At 34.9% G+C, this 17,255-nt stretch overlaps 1 protein-coding gene across 6 annotated transcripts in view; it reads left to right on the top strand.

Annotated features, from left to right (window-relative positions):
- drpr (multiple EGF like domains draper) overlaps positions 1-17,255 on the top strand; it is a 102,132-nt gene that overhangs the window by 75,539 nt on the left and 9,338 nt on the right. For 5 of the 6 annotated variants that reach the window (XM_089632604.1, XM_089632606.1, XM_089632602.1 and 2 more), the window contains 9 exons: positions 605-900; positions 1,488-1,734; positions 3,774-4,017; positions 7,538-7,749; positions 9,544-9,689; positions 10,137-10,287; positions 12,448-12,554; positions 13,114-13,278; positions 15,447-15,656. In XM_089632604.1, the coding sequence (XP_089488730.1) occupies positions 605-900; positions 1,488-1,734; positions 3,774-4,017; positions 7,538-7,749; positions 9,544-9,689; positions 10,137-10,287; positions 12,448-12,554; positions 13,114-13,278; positions 15,447-15,656 (1,778 nt within the window). The remainder of the gene's footprint in view (positions 1-604; positions 901-1,487; positions 1,735-3,773; positions 4,018-7,537; positions 7,750-9,543; positions 9,690-10,136; positions 10,288-12,447; positions 12,555-13,113; positions 13,279-15,446; positions 15,657-17,255) is intronic. The other variant, XM_089632608.1, reaches the window with a different exon arrangement.

Raw genomic sequence — 17,255 nt, 5'->3', positions numbered from 1 at the left:
TCATGGAGTTTAGCTCTCACATCACGATGATGGGGGAAGGTGCTTCATCTTTCTGAAAATACCCTGAAGAAAATTTTTTTTGAAAGAAAGGGTTTTAAAGAGTGTATACATTTTTTGGGACACCCTGCATAATAGTAACAAACTGCCAGAAGAAAGTTTGAAAAAAGAATTGTCTTTTCTTTGGGCAATTAATTCATGGTGTGACGATGCCAAATTTTCGTCATCCGCCAGCTGAATCTATCTTCTTAATAACTTATTTGTTTTTTGCAAAATTATGTTTTTGTGCTGTCTTACCCGATTCCTAATAACCTACCATGAATAGTTTCCCCAGAATACCTCAGAGAAATGATTTTTTTGATCGCTTCATTTGGATACAGCCGCACTTAAGATGTTAAGTAGCTAACTACTAACAAATCTTATGATTTCAGAGGAATTTTAGTTTTGATCTATTAAATAAAGAAAATTATAAACATACTTACACGCGGAGAAGATGATACAGACATGCTGGATGAATTCACTTTGAGAGCGATCAATCGACTGTTAGTCTCTCCTGTTGATATGTTCATACAGTTGAAATATCAATTAACAACTTATTCTGTTCTAGCTACACGACAACGGTGCGAGTGACTGAGCAAAAGCCGTACCAGGTGAAAGAATACGTCTGGTGCTTCAGTATCCCCCCGCGTTGCTCCAAGTACCGGATCAACTACCGCACGGAGATTAAGACCCACACCATTGTGAAGACGCGGCCAGTTGAAGAGTGCTGCAAGAGCTACACCCTCACTACGGACGGCAATGCATGCATCCCCGTGTGCAAAGAGGCGTGCGTGCACGGTGTGTGTGATGCACCCGATAGTTGCAAGTGTGAGAGTGGCTATGGCGGGCCCAAGTGCGATATTTGTAAGTGGCTATAATGAAAATCAATCATTTTATTTGTGCGATCGGTTTCTTATACAAGTTATTTATTATTAAATCATCACACTGCATCCCAAAACCCTTTCCCTATCGGAAGTATGGCTGCGTTTTATAGTCATAATGAATAATTGATTTCAATTTTATAACTTTTAGGAATATTACATAAATAAAATGCTGTTTTTAAAGACTACTGATAGTGTTAAAAGTAGTTACAAATAAGAACTTGAAAATAAAGAAGATAAAATGTAAATATTATTTTGTCAATAGCAGTTGTGCTTGTCATTGGAAAACAGCTTCGGTGATTCTAAATAATATGTCCACTTCCAAAGTGGTCTAGCTTCGACAAGATCACATTCACCACCGGCGTGACCATTGGGAGATAAGACAGATTATTATGTAGTCGAAGAAACACCAGGAACATAGAAATGAACGCTTTCCATTATAGCTATGTTTTCAAACCATCCACAAATCAATCAAAAGAATTGTGTAGCAATGTACACATCCTTTCTGACTAGTACATACCCCAATGGTGGTAACTATTAATATTATTAACCTAATGTTATTGACTGCAGCTTGCCCCTCCGGCTACTGGGGCCGCGCCTGCGGGAAAACGTGCACGTGCGAGAACGAGGCGGCGTGTGACCCGCTGACAGGCGCCTGCACCTGCACACGTGGCTGGACAGGCCGCGATTGCTCGCAGCCGTGCCCGCGCGGTTCCTTCGGCACCGACTGCTCCGAGAAGTGCCGCTGCAAGAAGGCCGGCATGTGCGATCACATCAGCGGCGAGTGCCGCTGCGCTAAAGGCTGGGCGGGACCACTGTAAGTATCAAATCAACAGTTGCATGACTAAAAAGAACAGTGGTAAAACACGGTTGAAGAAAAGAAAACCCAAAACAACAAACCTAACGTATTCTTTTATCATTTGTCTATCTGTTTTGTCTCTCTTTTATCCGGTTACCTAATTCAATACACTTGTGCCTCATGTCAATGAGGTTGTCTCCTAATTTTTTTTATTTTTATGAAAATGTATTCTATTTAAACTGTTAATAACGATGGCAGAATTAGTTTTCTCTAAAAATGACGATGTTATGAGCTTTCAAAGTGAACTTCGGTAAAACATATATGCAATAGCGTTTTGTGACGTCACACGATTCACTACAATTCCTAATTCAAATCTCATTGCATCAGTACCACTACGCATGTGCCATGATGTCAACATTTTGACAGCTTATAATAATGTATCTCGCTACTGCATATTCAATACTCGATATAATACATATATCTTCGCTACTAATCGATAGTTTTCCAAAGGTTCTGTCTAATTAATAAGATACATTTGTAAGAAACTACTACTAGGAAAGTACTAGGAAATAATTTCATCAAACACTAATCTTGCAATAGAACAACAGGTAGTGGGAAATTCAAAATTTTATTAATTTGAATTTTCCCAATTTATCCTATGTTCCGTGTAAAAGTTTTTCAATGTATATTAATGCTGACACATATTTAAGTATGCATGACGAAATTATGTACATAAATCTAAATTATGTGTTTCTTTCAAATGGATGTGAATGCTAATTTGTCTTGTCAACACTTTTTGACACAATTGTATTATGTATGAAATATCTTGCCAACAAACGAACGTCTTTTTGGGATCTTTGATTTGGATTTTTTGTGTTTGAAACCAAGCAAATTAATGTTTCCATTGAAAATAATTTCAGATTTTTTCGTTGCTACATTTCTATATCTTATACTTTCTGCATCTCATATTAAATTGCATCATTATGTTACTTGCAATAATATTCAAAATGTGGCTGTTGTGGGAAATGAGCCATGTACCTGTGATATGATATTGGCAGAGAGAGGGTTCAACATTTTGCTTAAATAAAGTGTTTATGTATTGCCATTTTCAAACATCAGCATTTTTACGTACTCCTTATACGGTATGAGATTCAGTGAAAACGATATGGATAAAATGCTGATGCAAGCGTAATGAATAAGATAAAAACGAGTATACGGAACAGAAGAACAGGGAATATTCGAAATTAAATGGTTGAAAATGTCAGGGACACCTGAGGCACGATCAATTGAAGTAAATACTTGTATCGGATCATTTTAGGGATTTTCAGGGGAGTATGTATAAGACAATGTATGAGTGTGATGAAGCAAGGAGTGTGTGTCAAGAAAAGGTTGTACAGAGGTCCATCACTGAGGGAAAATGATGGTAACAATTAGTTAGTGCTTTATTCAATATGTAGCTTCATCTAGACGGCGTAGTGTGTCGAATGAGCTGAACAAGTACAAACAAGCAAAAGTGATTTAATGGAAAGGCCCATAATATTACTATGATCACGATTGATTTTGCACTCTTTATTTTACCATTTTGACTGCAAAATAATTTATTTGGTAGCTGCGAACTGCCGTCTTTTATTTCATTTGTAAAGGGAATTCTGCCAAGGAAAAGTTATAAAAGGTGGGTAGGAATGTGGGGGTCAGTGTGTCCTGGAGTGAGGGACGTACCTATAAATCCATCCCTCCCTTTGCCGTTCAAGGAGATGGGTCCAGAGATCCCATCTGGAGAGGTAAAAGTGTCTCCTTCAGCCAGCCTATCTTGATCCAGACCTCCATGCAATCCGTAGGCAGACGCTTCGCCGCCAAGACCTGGACAAATCTCACCCTCATGAACCAAACGTTATGAACTACTTACAATTATCTATTCCAGAGGTGTTGGTTAACCAATGAATGGTTCCCGGGGCGGCGGTACCCATACCCACCTTAAAATTCTTTGTACGATAGCCGCATATTGTCTGATTAAAGCTATTGACAACATGATAATAGATGTTTGCGTTTGTCTGTAGGTGCGACCAGCCATGCATCGGCAACGACTGCGAAGAGTGCCGCTGCCAGAACGGGGGCTCGTGTTCAGGACCGGGGGGCGCTTGCGTGTGCGCGCGCGGTTGGGTGGGTGCCGCCTGTGCTGAGCGCTGCCCGCGAGGCCGCTGGGGAGACCGTTGTGCGCACCGCTGCGACTGCCATAATGGGGCCTCTTGCTCCCCCGAAACAGGAGAGTGCGAGTGCGCCGCTGGATTCACCGGAGACAGGGTAAACAACATAACTTTAGATGTGATTTTCACGGCTAAAAGTATTATCGTGATTTATTTTTGGGGTATTATGCCTTGTTGCGCTACCTCCTTCTTTAGCTAACGTTTCGGACGACATTGCTACAGGGAATATGTGTAAAGGACATTTGTAATGAAAGACATCTGCCCTGATGATGAACACTGTAATGCTGTCCAAAGCATTGGCTAAAGAAGGAGGTAGCTCAACATGACATGATACCCCAAAAATAAATGACCGCAAACATGTATTTATTCTTAGTGGTATTTTCATCTCGACGATGGTATTCTAAGGTAATTTATGTGTAGTTTTTAAAGATCGGGTATGAATTGGAAATTAACTAGTTGACTGGTTTTCGATCATTCGTGAGCTACATTTTTTACATCCGTGCTCGGCGTTCGCTCTAATATCATCCAATGTCAACCCCCGGCTTATGAAATAATTTGTCTATAAATTCATTTTTTTCCACAGCATCCCAAAAATTAAAATATATGAACTTTCAAAATAGTATAAAGGTCATTATTTCCTTGAAAACACCTTTTGATTATATATATTTTTTTTTACTGGGTATGTATTAAGGTTTATGTAAAAATAATAAAATCTATTTATATGTTCTTATAATTTTTTTATTTTTATTTGAGTTTTTTTAACTACTCTGGGGAAATATCTTACGATATAAGTATGAAATGCATATAAACAATAAGATATATTATCTGGTAAATGGAAAACAATCGCAAAAAAAGTCATAGTTTTATCCCAATATTTGAACAAAACTCATCAAGGTAATTTTTGTGCGGTTTCGCAAATTCTCGCCCCAAACTTTCTGATTTTATTTTTTAAATTTTTTTTTCTCTTTTCTCTTCTCCGCTGCTCATCTCACTAGGAAAATACCTGTGTCGAGATGAGCAGCTTTACAATTATATTAAATCAATTATGTACATCACATAACACATACTGGTGATTTTTCACAAAAACGGCGCTCTACAAATTATCCAATTATTATTATTATTATTATTTGTAATTAATTATTATTATTTTATTTTTTTTAACTTCCGATTTAGTTGTCCGGGTTAAATCTTCCCCAAAGGAAAAACTTAACCCTTCCACTCACTTTTCCACAAATGATCATCTAGTCAATCAACATTATGTAAGTGCATTATATAAGCAAAATAAATACAAAACAATACAAGAACAACACGTCAACTCACCAGAGATCAAATGGGAAAATAATTCACCGACTCCAGATATTTTCATATCAGAGGGTTCGGCTCGGTAGAACTTCTAACAGGGCCTATAAATCCTACTGATCCCTCAACATAAATATTTTAAAAATCTTTTGTTATCCTACATGTATTCAAAATGACCGACTTTTGCATCTTTATACAGGGTGTCCGGAAACTCGTAGTACAAGCGGGAAACTGGTGAATCTACATCACATTTGGAGTCGATTTTATAGTATATATTTTTTTTTTGAGCTTTCGTTATCGAGTAAATCGAGTTTGAAGTTGATTTTTTTTTTTTTTTTTTAATCAAATTCTTATAAATTATTACTGAAGATCAAAGTACCCAACTAATTAAAACTATTTGAAAGTAAAACAAATGAAGAAACTCGGATTTGAAGCATTATTTTGAAATCACCCTTCATTTAACCCGGTGTAATCATAAAATATTTCTGCTCTGCAGGGTTAAAACATCTGTTATTCAACCCTAAACACCAGAAAAAATTTTAACCCTAAAATAGCCGAAAAATATTTTTTTTTGGTTTTTTTTTTTTTTTTTTTTGAAAATGCTCAAATCAAAAAACTTTATGTTTTTTTGGGTTCCCCATGTGGTGTAGATTCTCCAGTTTCCCGCTTGTACTACGAGTTTCCGGACACCGTGTATATAATTTTTTTGATAGATCTAATACGCCTAAATTTTTAATTAGAGAGCTAGGTATAATGCCAGTAGCCGAAATAACGAATGGTAATATTTTTATAGTCTGAGAATGCCAAAATCTTTTTATTTCATTTCCTAAATCTGTGTATTTTCTTATTTTTTCACTAAAAGATTTTTGAATATTACAGGAATTTGGAATAGCGACATCAATGATATAAGTTATTTTTTTAATTTTGTCATGTAAAACTATATCGGGTCTATTATGACTAATCGCTCGGTCTGTTAGTATAGTTTTATCATAATATATTTTATAAAATTCGTTTTCTAAAAATGAATTTGGTTCGTATTCATAATATGGTACTACATTACGGCAGTCAATCAAGTTATGTTTAATTACCAAATTTTGGTGAATTATTTTTAAAACTTGATTGTGCCTAAATGTATACTCGGACGGTGCTAATATAGAACATCCCGATATAATATGTTCTATAGTTTCCGGAAAAGCCAAACATTTTCTACACAAATCATCAATTTGATTTGTATCTTTGATTATACGCTTTCTATAATTTTTAGTATTAATGACTCTATCCTGAATGGCAAGCATAAATCCTTCTATTTCTGCGCTCAACTCTCCAATACTCAACCATTTGTTTGACGAAATTTTGTCAACATACGTTTGGTTGAGATAATTGAAGTGTTTTGCGTGTAAAATTTTATTTGACCAGGAATCTAATAATTCCTGGTTGGGATTTATAAAAATGTTGGCATTCTCATCGTATAAATTTAAAGGTGTAATATTTATATCTGCCTTGCAAATTATTTTGTGCATTTCTGAGCTATGAGCTTTCCTATGGAAAAAAGTTCTTAGCATTTCTACCTGATTATGTTTCAAAGAAGTTATTTTGACTATACCTCTACCTCCTAAATTTCTAGGTAAATTAACTCGTTCTATAGCTGAATTTGGATGATGGCAATTAAACTTTGTTAGCGTAGTTCTAATTAATCTTTCTAAGTTATCTAAATCTGTATTAGACCATTTAATTATGCCAAATGAGTATGTTAATAGAGGTGTTGCCCAAGTATTTATTGCTTTTACTAAATTTTTAGCAGATAGATTGCATTTTAAAATTTTCCTGATCCTAGTTTGAAATTTAATCCTAATATCATTTTTAATACTACTATGGTCTAATCTATTTGATTGTGGGTATCCTAAATACTTATACACCTCATCCCTTTTCATACTAGTAATTTGGAAATTTCTAAATATACTTTATTATTTATTATTATTATTATTATTTATTATTATTATTATTATACACAGATGGATCACATCGAATATGGGGCTCATAAGGTGATTCATGACAGAAGCTTGGACATGGGCAATCTAAAATCGCCACTCTCAGCCAGTATGGAACTTTTTATCATTTTCTGGAATAGATTCAACGAACCTATAGTTTCTATATTTTCGCCGAGCGGGGAGCTTTATAAGAAAAACTCCTTTGTCCAAAGGATGTTCTGGTTCACTTATTATTTATTATTTTGACAATTTTTCCAATCAATAATTTCCCGTTTGGTTATGTGAAATGAAGAAAAAAAATGAAATCATTAACGTTGGGCTTGGTTGCAGTGTTTGGAGCCGTGCGCCTCTGGCCGCTATGGTCCCAACTGCACGCTGGAGTGCTCCTGCGAGAACGGCGGAGTGTGCGACTCGCTGAGCGGCCACTGCAACTGCACGGAGGGTTGGAAGGGTGCCGACTGTGGCACGCGTGCCTGCCCCAAAGACATGTACGGGCTCAAGTGCGATCAGGTTTGCGAGTGCAAGCCCATGACCTCTGAACTGTAAGTCTAAAATATGAGTACTTATTTTTGTAATTTGGTAATCTTTTAGGATCGCTGGCCACGCTTTATGAATATTTTTTTGAAAATAACATTTCGATTCAACTTAATTAGTATAAAAGAGAACTATTTATATTTGAGGGGGGTGTAAAATAATGCATGAAAGTTACATTTTTGTCATGCAAAGTTTCAAAATTTCATGCGTTCTGACAGTTTGTCACTTGTGCCCCGGCAAGGCAAGGGTCCTAGGTTCGAGTCCTAGATGTGACCGTATCCTTTTCTGATTTTTCTGTTTCAGATTTTCGTTTAGAAATCGCTAATATTGTCTTCAATAATTAAATATTACAATTTGAGGTTTTACTAAATAAATTTATTCCAAAAAATAAATAAACTATTTTTTATCATGTTCTGTTTTATCCGGTTACCCTTTAAACCAACTGCCAAATACGGTGAAACTTTCCCCGTAGGGCTGGAAAAAAGAACTCTTATTTAGTAACCATAGACACAATTGATGGCGTGACCGTCCCACTTTCAGTGATTTGTCAACAAATGAATCTGACAGTATACAGGCAACTAGCATTGTACTATCACCATTCGGTCCTCGAAAATAAAATCTACGAATTACTAGTGCTTTTTACAATGGTGCGGAAATTGCTGGCTGCGTAAAAAACTTAACTACATATCCCAAATCAGGTAAACGAAAGTTCGACTTTGTTTCCAAATTTTGATATTTTGTTACACTATTTAGTTAGACACTTTTACAAATGTGTTGTAATTTACCCATCTCACTCAATTTTAGCGTCGCTACGCAATGTTTAAGAATGAACATTCAGATCCTGCGCAGAAAAGTCCCACGATGGATAACCTGGAAATCTTGCTGGAAACCCTTGCCTTGCTTTTCTGCCCATGGTCTGGTTATTTCAATGTGCGCTCTTCAGTGGTCAATGTACGACTGATGTCAAAGTTTACTCAAAGCATTCTCGAACCCTACTGGTGCCAAAATATGGTCACGTGGTTTGCCTCCAGCTCTTCTAAATGATACCCAGATTTCATGTTAGGGCAAGTCTATCAATTTGGATGTCTATGGTAGGAACCTTATATTATTATGTATGTGGTTTTAACTGCATGACCATTCTTTGTTTAAAAATAGATATCGCTGGTTCTAAACAAAACTCTTTAATGCTTCATATGAGATTCGGACTTGTAGGTGTATTCCAAAATGATTTTGCTTTGCAATTCATGCAATTTAGCTAATATTATTTAAATTATTCATAGTACATGACAAAAATGAATTGATGATTCTTGCAGTCCTAACTTCAATAACGTTAACAAAAAAAAGTTTTTGAGTTTTGCAATAAGTAACTGAACTATATTTAAAGTAGGGTACATACTTATTTTTAAAAATTTTTCTTTATTTTATTTTTTCTTTTATTTTATAGATTTTTAAACATTACAATTTTCAACTACCATACTAGGCTAATACCCGTGTTATGGTAGTCATTCAAATTATATAATGGTAAAAAAAATAATAATAATAAAAGTTAAAATAAGTGTTAGTAAATTTGTACATCTGTATTTATCTCCAACATAATTTACAAAAATTGATATGTAAAAAAACCTATTTTCAAGCAATAACTCCCATTTCTTTTTATTTATTGTGTATATTATTTTATAAACATTATGGGTCTTCCTTCGTTTTCCTGTTTCAAAATTGTTTTATTTTTTCACTCTCCTGTAAAGTATTATTTTTATATTATAAATAATATATTTGTCATTTTTGTTATTATTTTTGTTCAGTTGCCACCCTTGGACGGGCGCCTGTGAATGCAAGGCCGGCTGGGACGGGCGGTTCTGCAGCCGCCAGTGCCCGCTGCTGACCTACGGCAAGGGCTGCCACAACTCCTGCACCTGCAAGAACAATGCCCTATGCTCTCCAATCAATGGTAAGTCATTCTCATACCTTTTTAAAAAAACATTAACTCTACACAGTAGGCTCTGAGGAAAATAATTTTAATTAATGTCATCTTTGGGGATGTTGTGCAAGGGCTATATATGGGTGAGAATTTAATGGCTTCCATGGTCGAGGGTAAGGCTCTCTACTAGCAAGCCAAAGGTTGTGGGTTCAAATCCCGGCATGCGCAAGTAAGTTTTATTTGTGTTATTTCACAATTTATTCTTTTAAAATAATATATAGTATACTGGCGGCATGTTCTAGAATGGAAGATATTCTCAGTATCGTCCTGGTGTAAGACCACCATTCAGAATTGAAACATGTACTCACATAAAAAAAAGAAGGTTACATTGTTGTATATCATAAAAAACAGCTGCCCTGTACCAAGGTGCGGTTTTTTAATGCATGCAAAGTGACTATTATTTTGATTGTATTTTAGGCACTTGTATATGCGCCCCCGGATACCGGGGAGAGAATTGCGAGCTGGAGTGCCCCAAGGGGATGTACGGTGTGGACTGCTCGCAGGAATGTGAGTGTCGCAATGGGGCGGCTTGCTCCACGGAAACTGGCCAGTGCAACTGCTCTGACGGGTAAGAAGAAAATAACAATAAATCAATTTATATCATTGGTGTTAGTTCAATACCGCGGATGAACCATTTGTCAAAATGTTCAGGACAGATAAAATACCTTGCAATTTTCTCAATAAAAAATTAAAAAAAGGATTTAACGGCACTTTATTTCGTGTTCCTGTTTTTTTTTTTTTTTTGTTATATAAGGAATATAGATACATAAATATTTAACAATATTAAAATTTACATCATCGTTGGTTATGTATACCTTATCAGAAAAGAGGAGTTCTTATGCCTTGTAAGAGAACCACGATTCTTACATAAGTTTTATCTAATAATAATATTTTTGTATAGAATATTGATTTTTCAATGTAATGTTTAATTTAAGTTTTTTTAATTTTAATTTTTTTATTTAATTTATTTGTTCTGATTGGTTGACAATACAGCGCAGTTCAGAAGGTAAATTATTGTAGTTTTTATGGCTTGTTAAATATAATGGTTTTGCATTTGTGTTGTTTTAAAATTATGTGTAATAAATTGATTTCCATTTCTCATTAGTTTGTAAAATTCTTGTTATTCTTTGTTATTTTTTTCTTTGCACATTTTTATAATGGAAGCTTGCTTAAATATCATTGACATTTGATACTGGAAACAATTTAAAAAGTGATTCTGTTGAGAAGATAGAATTTTCTTTTAGTATTACTTTTATGATGATTCTTTGTGAAACTTTTACACAGCTTAGATTGTTTTTATAGGGTCCTCCCCAGCCTATGATTCCGTAGATAAGCAAAGATTGGACAAGGACATAGTACACATTTTTGATTATTTTCACATTTAAAATATTTCTTAACCTAACAAATATATGTATATACAGGTGTATCGGCACGTACCCGACAAACTTTAACCAGCTATTCCTTAGCATATTTGGAGTAAAAAATCTGATGTGCACTTTGCTGTCCGGTAACGTTTTTTTTAATAAAAAATTTATTATTCATATTTTCACCACATGTCACCACTGTTTTATCCTTTGTCAAAGTTTGAAAACCCATCTGGCAATATTTTATTCGAATTCCGTTGAATAATGTACGTGTGTACCTATATTGGCGCGCTTTTACAATCACAACGAAATGGCACGGCACCATTCGTCTCATTTTTAACTATTATTATTTAGTGTGTGCGAAAGAGCGAAGACGCTTTTCGACATACTTGCTTATAACAGCTGTTGAACACGAAAAGCAATGCCAATGACAGTGATGGAGTGTGGAAATTTAAAATATTTTTGTTTTTAATTGAAAAAAAAATGCTACCGGACAGCAAAGTGCCCATAACATTTTTTACTCCAAATGTGCTAAGGAACAGATGGTTAAAGTTTGTCAGGTTAGTGCCGATACACCCTGTATACATTTCCTTATTCTCTTTACTAGCTCTGTAATGTTGCTGTTCGCTTCAGGTTTTGTATATAAAATATTTTTTAACTATTGTTTGCATCAATTCATGAATATTTGTATTTTATCCTCTGCATTGGATATAGGGATATGTATATGCAGTCTTGCTTGCTTCGTTAGCGGGGATGATTCATTGGCGTTATTGACGTTAACCAAGTAGAAGCAGTCTATTGGTCAATTTCAAAATTAGAATGCGGCTTATACCGTACATCAAAAAACGTTTTTGAAACTATTGGCTCATACCCGTTATTGAACTTACATAGACGATATTATGAACAGAATTAAAGCATCAATTTTTTATTTTATATTTTTTTCATTTTCAAATAATTTTTTGATTTGCTTATTTTATATAACAGGTCATGAAAACAATATGTTCTGTTTGTAATGTTGATTATTAGTAAATGGCTTCATAGATGATGTCCTGAGGAAGATTGAGAAATCATGAATAAGTATCTATGTAAATGAGTCATATTCATGGTCTCACGCCATAGTTCAATTTCTGTGTGATTCATATTCAGATTATTTTTTGCCTGACTAGAATATGTAACGAGAATTCTATCATTATGTTTTGGAATATCTACTCAGTTAGTAGTTAATTTAAATTTTTTATTATGAATTTAATTGTAAAACATATGGTAGATCTATAAATTTTGCAAAAAATATTAAATTGGGTTGTTTATTATAATCGAAGGTCATTTTTTTGTTGTAATTGATTGTCGAATCGTTTTGTTTAAAGGTGGGGAGGTACAAAGTGTGACAGACCATGCGATGGAAACTTGTACGGCCCCAAATGCAGCTTGAAATGCAATTGCCAAAATAACGGAGCCTGTAACCCTCAGAATGGTAAGTGAAGTGCACTCATTATACATACGCTATCATCTCATACTACCAGATAATATGTATATACAATGCACAACCATTGCATTGCTTTTATGAGAGCGGCCCTCTGTAAAAGTGGCAGTCCGCTTGGCAATGATATTTCACATTACAGCATTCTGCCACATAATCATAAATCCTCGTGATTCTTGTACTAACTAACTAACCATAATGCTTTATAGTGATTTGTTTTTGGGGTATTTATTTAATTATGTAAAAGCCCGACGGTCGTAAATGCATAAATAAATAAAATTGTACCAAAGTAATACAAATTAATGCGACTGACACCTTTGTCACATTTCCATTTCTTAAGCTTTGGCTATGTGTTGGTCATCTTCTAATTTTAGTTTGTTTCTATATATCGTTTTATCGAAACCATGGAAGAAAAGTGTGCCTATTCAAAATCTGATATTTATGAAGTGGACACTATTTAACACATAAAAAGGCTGGGGGTAGCGAGGTTGTAAAATTTTTGTTGTTACCAAAACCGCTGGTATCATATAATTAATAAACATTTTATCTGTAGGCACATGCACCTGTGCGTCGGGTTTCATCGGGGAGACGTGCGACAAGAAGTGCGCGCCGGGCACATATGGGCGTGGGTGCAAGCAAACCTGCAACTGTGTGGCCGAATCCAGTGCCGGCTGCAACCCCATCACCGGGGAGTGTATCTGCAAGGACGACTGGAAAGGTAACTCATTCTATTCTTCCTCTTTATGATACAAACTTAAAGTACAATAATTAGTTAGGCCTTTGCAATAATTCACTATTTACTATTGTACTGTAGGCGACAATTAATAAAGATTGGTAATTTTCACCGTAACATGATACACCTCCAGCTACATAAATGTTATGCTATTCGAGATGGTGAATTAGTTCATTAGAAACAATTAGTTAATTGTCGCTTTTGGTGTAAACTGTGTTGCTTTTGTGTTTCAAAATGTATTATCTGAATTTTTATTTTCCTAACTATTTTCTATTTTGAAGTAAAATTGTCCAAATTATCTAATTATCTTGTTGTCTTTTCTAAATAATACAATAAAGTGAAATTACCGACATTCTTGGAGTAGGTTAATTCTTCCGTTTGGACGTATTATTTGGTAATTTTTTTTTATTATTTTTAAATCTTGTGTTTTCTTGTTTTGTTGTAGTTTGAATTGAACTTTATTATATGTACAACGTAGAATCATTTAAAAAGATTTTTGCTTGTGTAGTGGTGTACTGTATTGTAGGTCTACTGAGGGGGTAACAGGGGACTGCGGGTGGGTATTTCAAATTAGAACCAGTTTCAACTGCTGTCGATGTGCACAAATGATTTGCTTGTACATAATATTACATATTTTGTACACAAAGAAAACCTGAAAGTTAAAATGTTTTGAATGTGTTAAGATGGCCAAATTAGGGTTTCTATTGCTATTTGCAGCTAAAATACCTTCGCTTTATTGCATTGCGTATCTTTATAAAATATTGATTATTCTACTCTGTAGTAGTGTCTTATTCATTTTCTTTTATGTCACTATTTTCCTTTGCTTGATCTGATACACAATATTTTACAATAGTATATTGTATACAGTTTGATTGACATAACACACTAATATATACCTTGATACATTTAACAGTACCAAATCATTAGATATTTTTTATCTTTCATTTATATTTGCACGCATTTGATCTTCTTTAGTAAAGTTACTAGCCGCTTTCTTCTCAGTTTTTTCGATTATTTATTACTGTTTGTGTGTGTAAAGTTGTAAAAGTATGTTTGTTTAACCCATGGTTTGCTCAAGTAATATCCGTTATCTGCGCAAGCTAATCGCGTCGCCTGTCAATGCTAATGTTGCAGTCTGCAAAAAATATCCATTATCTGCGGAAGTTAATCATGTCGCCCATCGCTAATGTTGCAGGCTGCATAAAAATATCCGTTATGTGTGCAATTATATCGCCCATCGCTAATATTGCAGGCTGCACAAAAATATCAGTTATCTGCGCATGCTAATTAAGTCGCCTGTCGCTAATGTTGCAGTTTGCATAAAATCGATCAATTTAGTATAGAAACAACTAAATGGATATGGAGAATCGAAAAAATAAATTTTACTGAAATTTGTAAAATTTTATTATTTCAAATAATAATAAATAAATTTTATTCTTTGACGGTCAGAAACATTTAAAAGGATAATGACATCATGCAATATTTTGCTACTTTCAGCATTTTTGTAAACACAGAAACTCACTATGCAATGAAGGGAATGAATATTTTTTCTAAAACCCTATTGGCAAGTATTTGAAATGCATTGTTCAATAATAACACTCCATTTGACGGGCCGTATTTCTCAACCAATCATAATTTAGAATGAAATTCCTATTCCAATCAATCACTGAAATCCAAAAGTTCTTACCTAGGAGTCGAATTCGAGTTAGGTTTAGGCACACTACAGAGCAAATTTTGAAGACTCAGATTTGAGTTACGCGCAAACCACGGGTTAAAAGCTATGAGTACATTATCTAGGGCACATTTATAATAGAATCTCACATTTACAGCCTTTCCTTTCTTTGAGTTGTTACTACAGATAGGGTATGATTAACAATGTCCAAAACATAGAGGAGGTTTGGAAACACATTTTCCAAAGACATATTTTGTCCAAAACCTTTTCTAGCCAAAATCACTGGATCTCAACTGAGTTTCAATTGTCCACCGGAGCTAGGACAGGAGCTATGGACTTCTTGATTTGGGAACGTTTTATTTTGTCAAATCACAATATTATAAAGATAAAATTTGGACAAAAAAGCTTGGCATAACATATCTTTGGACAAAGTGTTTGTCTGAAAAGTGAGGTTAAGTTTAATAGTGTGAGGTATGAGCAGGTGTGCGTTGTGAGACGCGCTGCCCCAACGGGCATTACGGATCGGACTGTACCCTGGAGTGCCAGTGCTCGGGGCCCGAGAACTCGTGCGACCAGCTGATGGGTGAATGCACCTGCTCCCGGGGGCTGCAGGGGCCCAACTGCGAGCTGCCTTGCCCGCCCACCTACTTCGGACAGGGCTGCATGGAGAAATGTCCCCCCAGTCCTCCTGGTCCGTTTTATTATGATTTTTTTATCATTTAATCCTTTTTTAACCCTCTTCACCTTATTTTCATTTTGTAAATTTTTTCTCTCCGACGTAATGTAATTTAATATTTACGTAAATTTAAGCCGTACTGAAGTATTTTGATAATTTTTTTTCTCCTAAAGAATTTTTAATCAAACATTATTGCACCTTACATAAAAAATTTAATTTTTCCATAACTTGTCATCTTAGCTTAATTCATCGTATTTTAAATATACATTCGAGATTATATTTTTCATAAGCATACTCAGGCAACTAACAGAAAGCATTATTATCAATCATCTGATCTGTGGCTGCTGTATGAACATATTATTTTGTCTATTCTTTCATGTATTTCAAACTAATTGTTGAAAAAGCATGTACTAACATAAATCTTTATTCTGATTTAATTTTGGGGTATGATGCCGTGTTGCGCTTTCTACTTCTTTTGCCACTGCTTTGGACAGTGTTACAGTGTCCATAATCAGGGCAGATGTGTAGAAGTGTGTGTTTATGTACATAGAAGTGTGGATGTGGTTTTCGGCGATTAGTTTTGGTGTAGCCGACAAGTACCGAACACCGATAACTGTTAATCTTCGACCCGTCATCTCTATTAATATTTTGTGGATTTCGATTGCCTCTGTAATTAGGCGTGCTCAATGCTTTTCGATGATGGACACTGCAATGCTGTCCGCAACGTTGTCTAAATATGGAGGAAACGCAACTCAGCATAATACCCCAGAAATAAATCATGATAATACTTTTGGCTGTGAAAATCTAAATCATGTCCAACTTAAACCTTACTTGCTTAAATATTAACAATAGTATTTTTATTTTGTTATTTCTTTATTCATCCACCATTATAATTTGTATCCCTAAGTTCAATCTAGGAATTTCTTCAAATCCAGTCCCACGTCCTTCAAATAATTGTTTATAATGTGACTGACAAGATTGACTTAATCATTTCAACACAACCTAATATAAATTTTGCTTTTTTAAGTTTTGTAGGCATTGTAATTTGTGTGCAGTTAGTTATTAGTTAATCTGTAATATATATATATATAGATATGCAACAACTGAACAGTAAACTTTGAAAAAGCCATGAAGATCACTTGAAAGAAAAATGCAATCAAATGTGCTATTATATCATTGATTCTCCGCCTAAGCCTGATAAATTTGATGAATTCTGCCTCACGCTTGATACGCAAAAAATTTCAAATACCACTTGGTTTCAACTTAATTATTACAAGCTGTTTATGTCAGGGGAGATGGTAAAAGATGCATTAAGGTTCCATTTTTTCTCAATCAAAGTTATGTTTGAAGCATGTTTTACATCTCCCCCGACTTAAATAGTTGTTTCCAGTAGTAATTGAGTTGAAATAAAGTATTATTTCTTTCTTAAATTGCGCATGTGAACTAAACTTAATTGGTGTTAGTGAATTTACACATTGTACTGTTCGCATTCATACTAATAAAACAACCTTAAGCTGGGTCCAGATATGTTCTTTTCTCCGTACCGTACCTCCGTTTCGTATCAGCGTCGCGATCAAGAACGCTAGTTTGGACGCCCGTTCGGTACGGTACGGT

The sequence above is a fragment of the Hesperophylax consimilis genome, chromosome 6 (assembly GCF_061612785.1).
Source record: "Hesperophylax consimilis isolate HC1 chromosome 6, BYU_Hcon_1.0, whole genome shotgun sequence".
Classification (NCBI taxonomy): domain Eukaryota; kingdom Metazoa; phylum Arthropoda; class Insecta; order Trichoptera; family Limnephilidae; genus Hesperophylax; species Hesperophylax consimilis.
The sequence above is the reverse complement of the archived record's forward strand: the minus strand, read 5'-3'. Positions and strand labels throughout refer to the sequence as shown.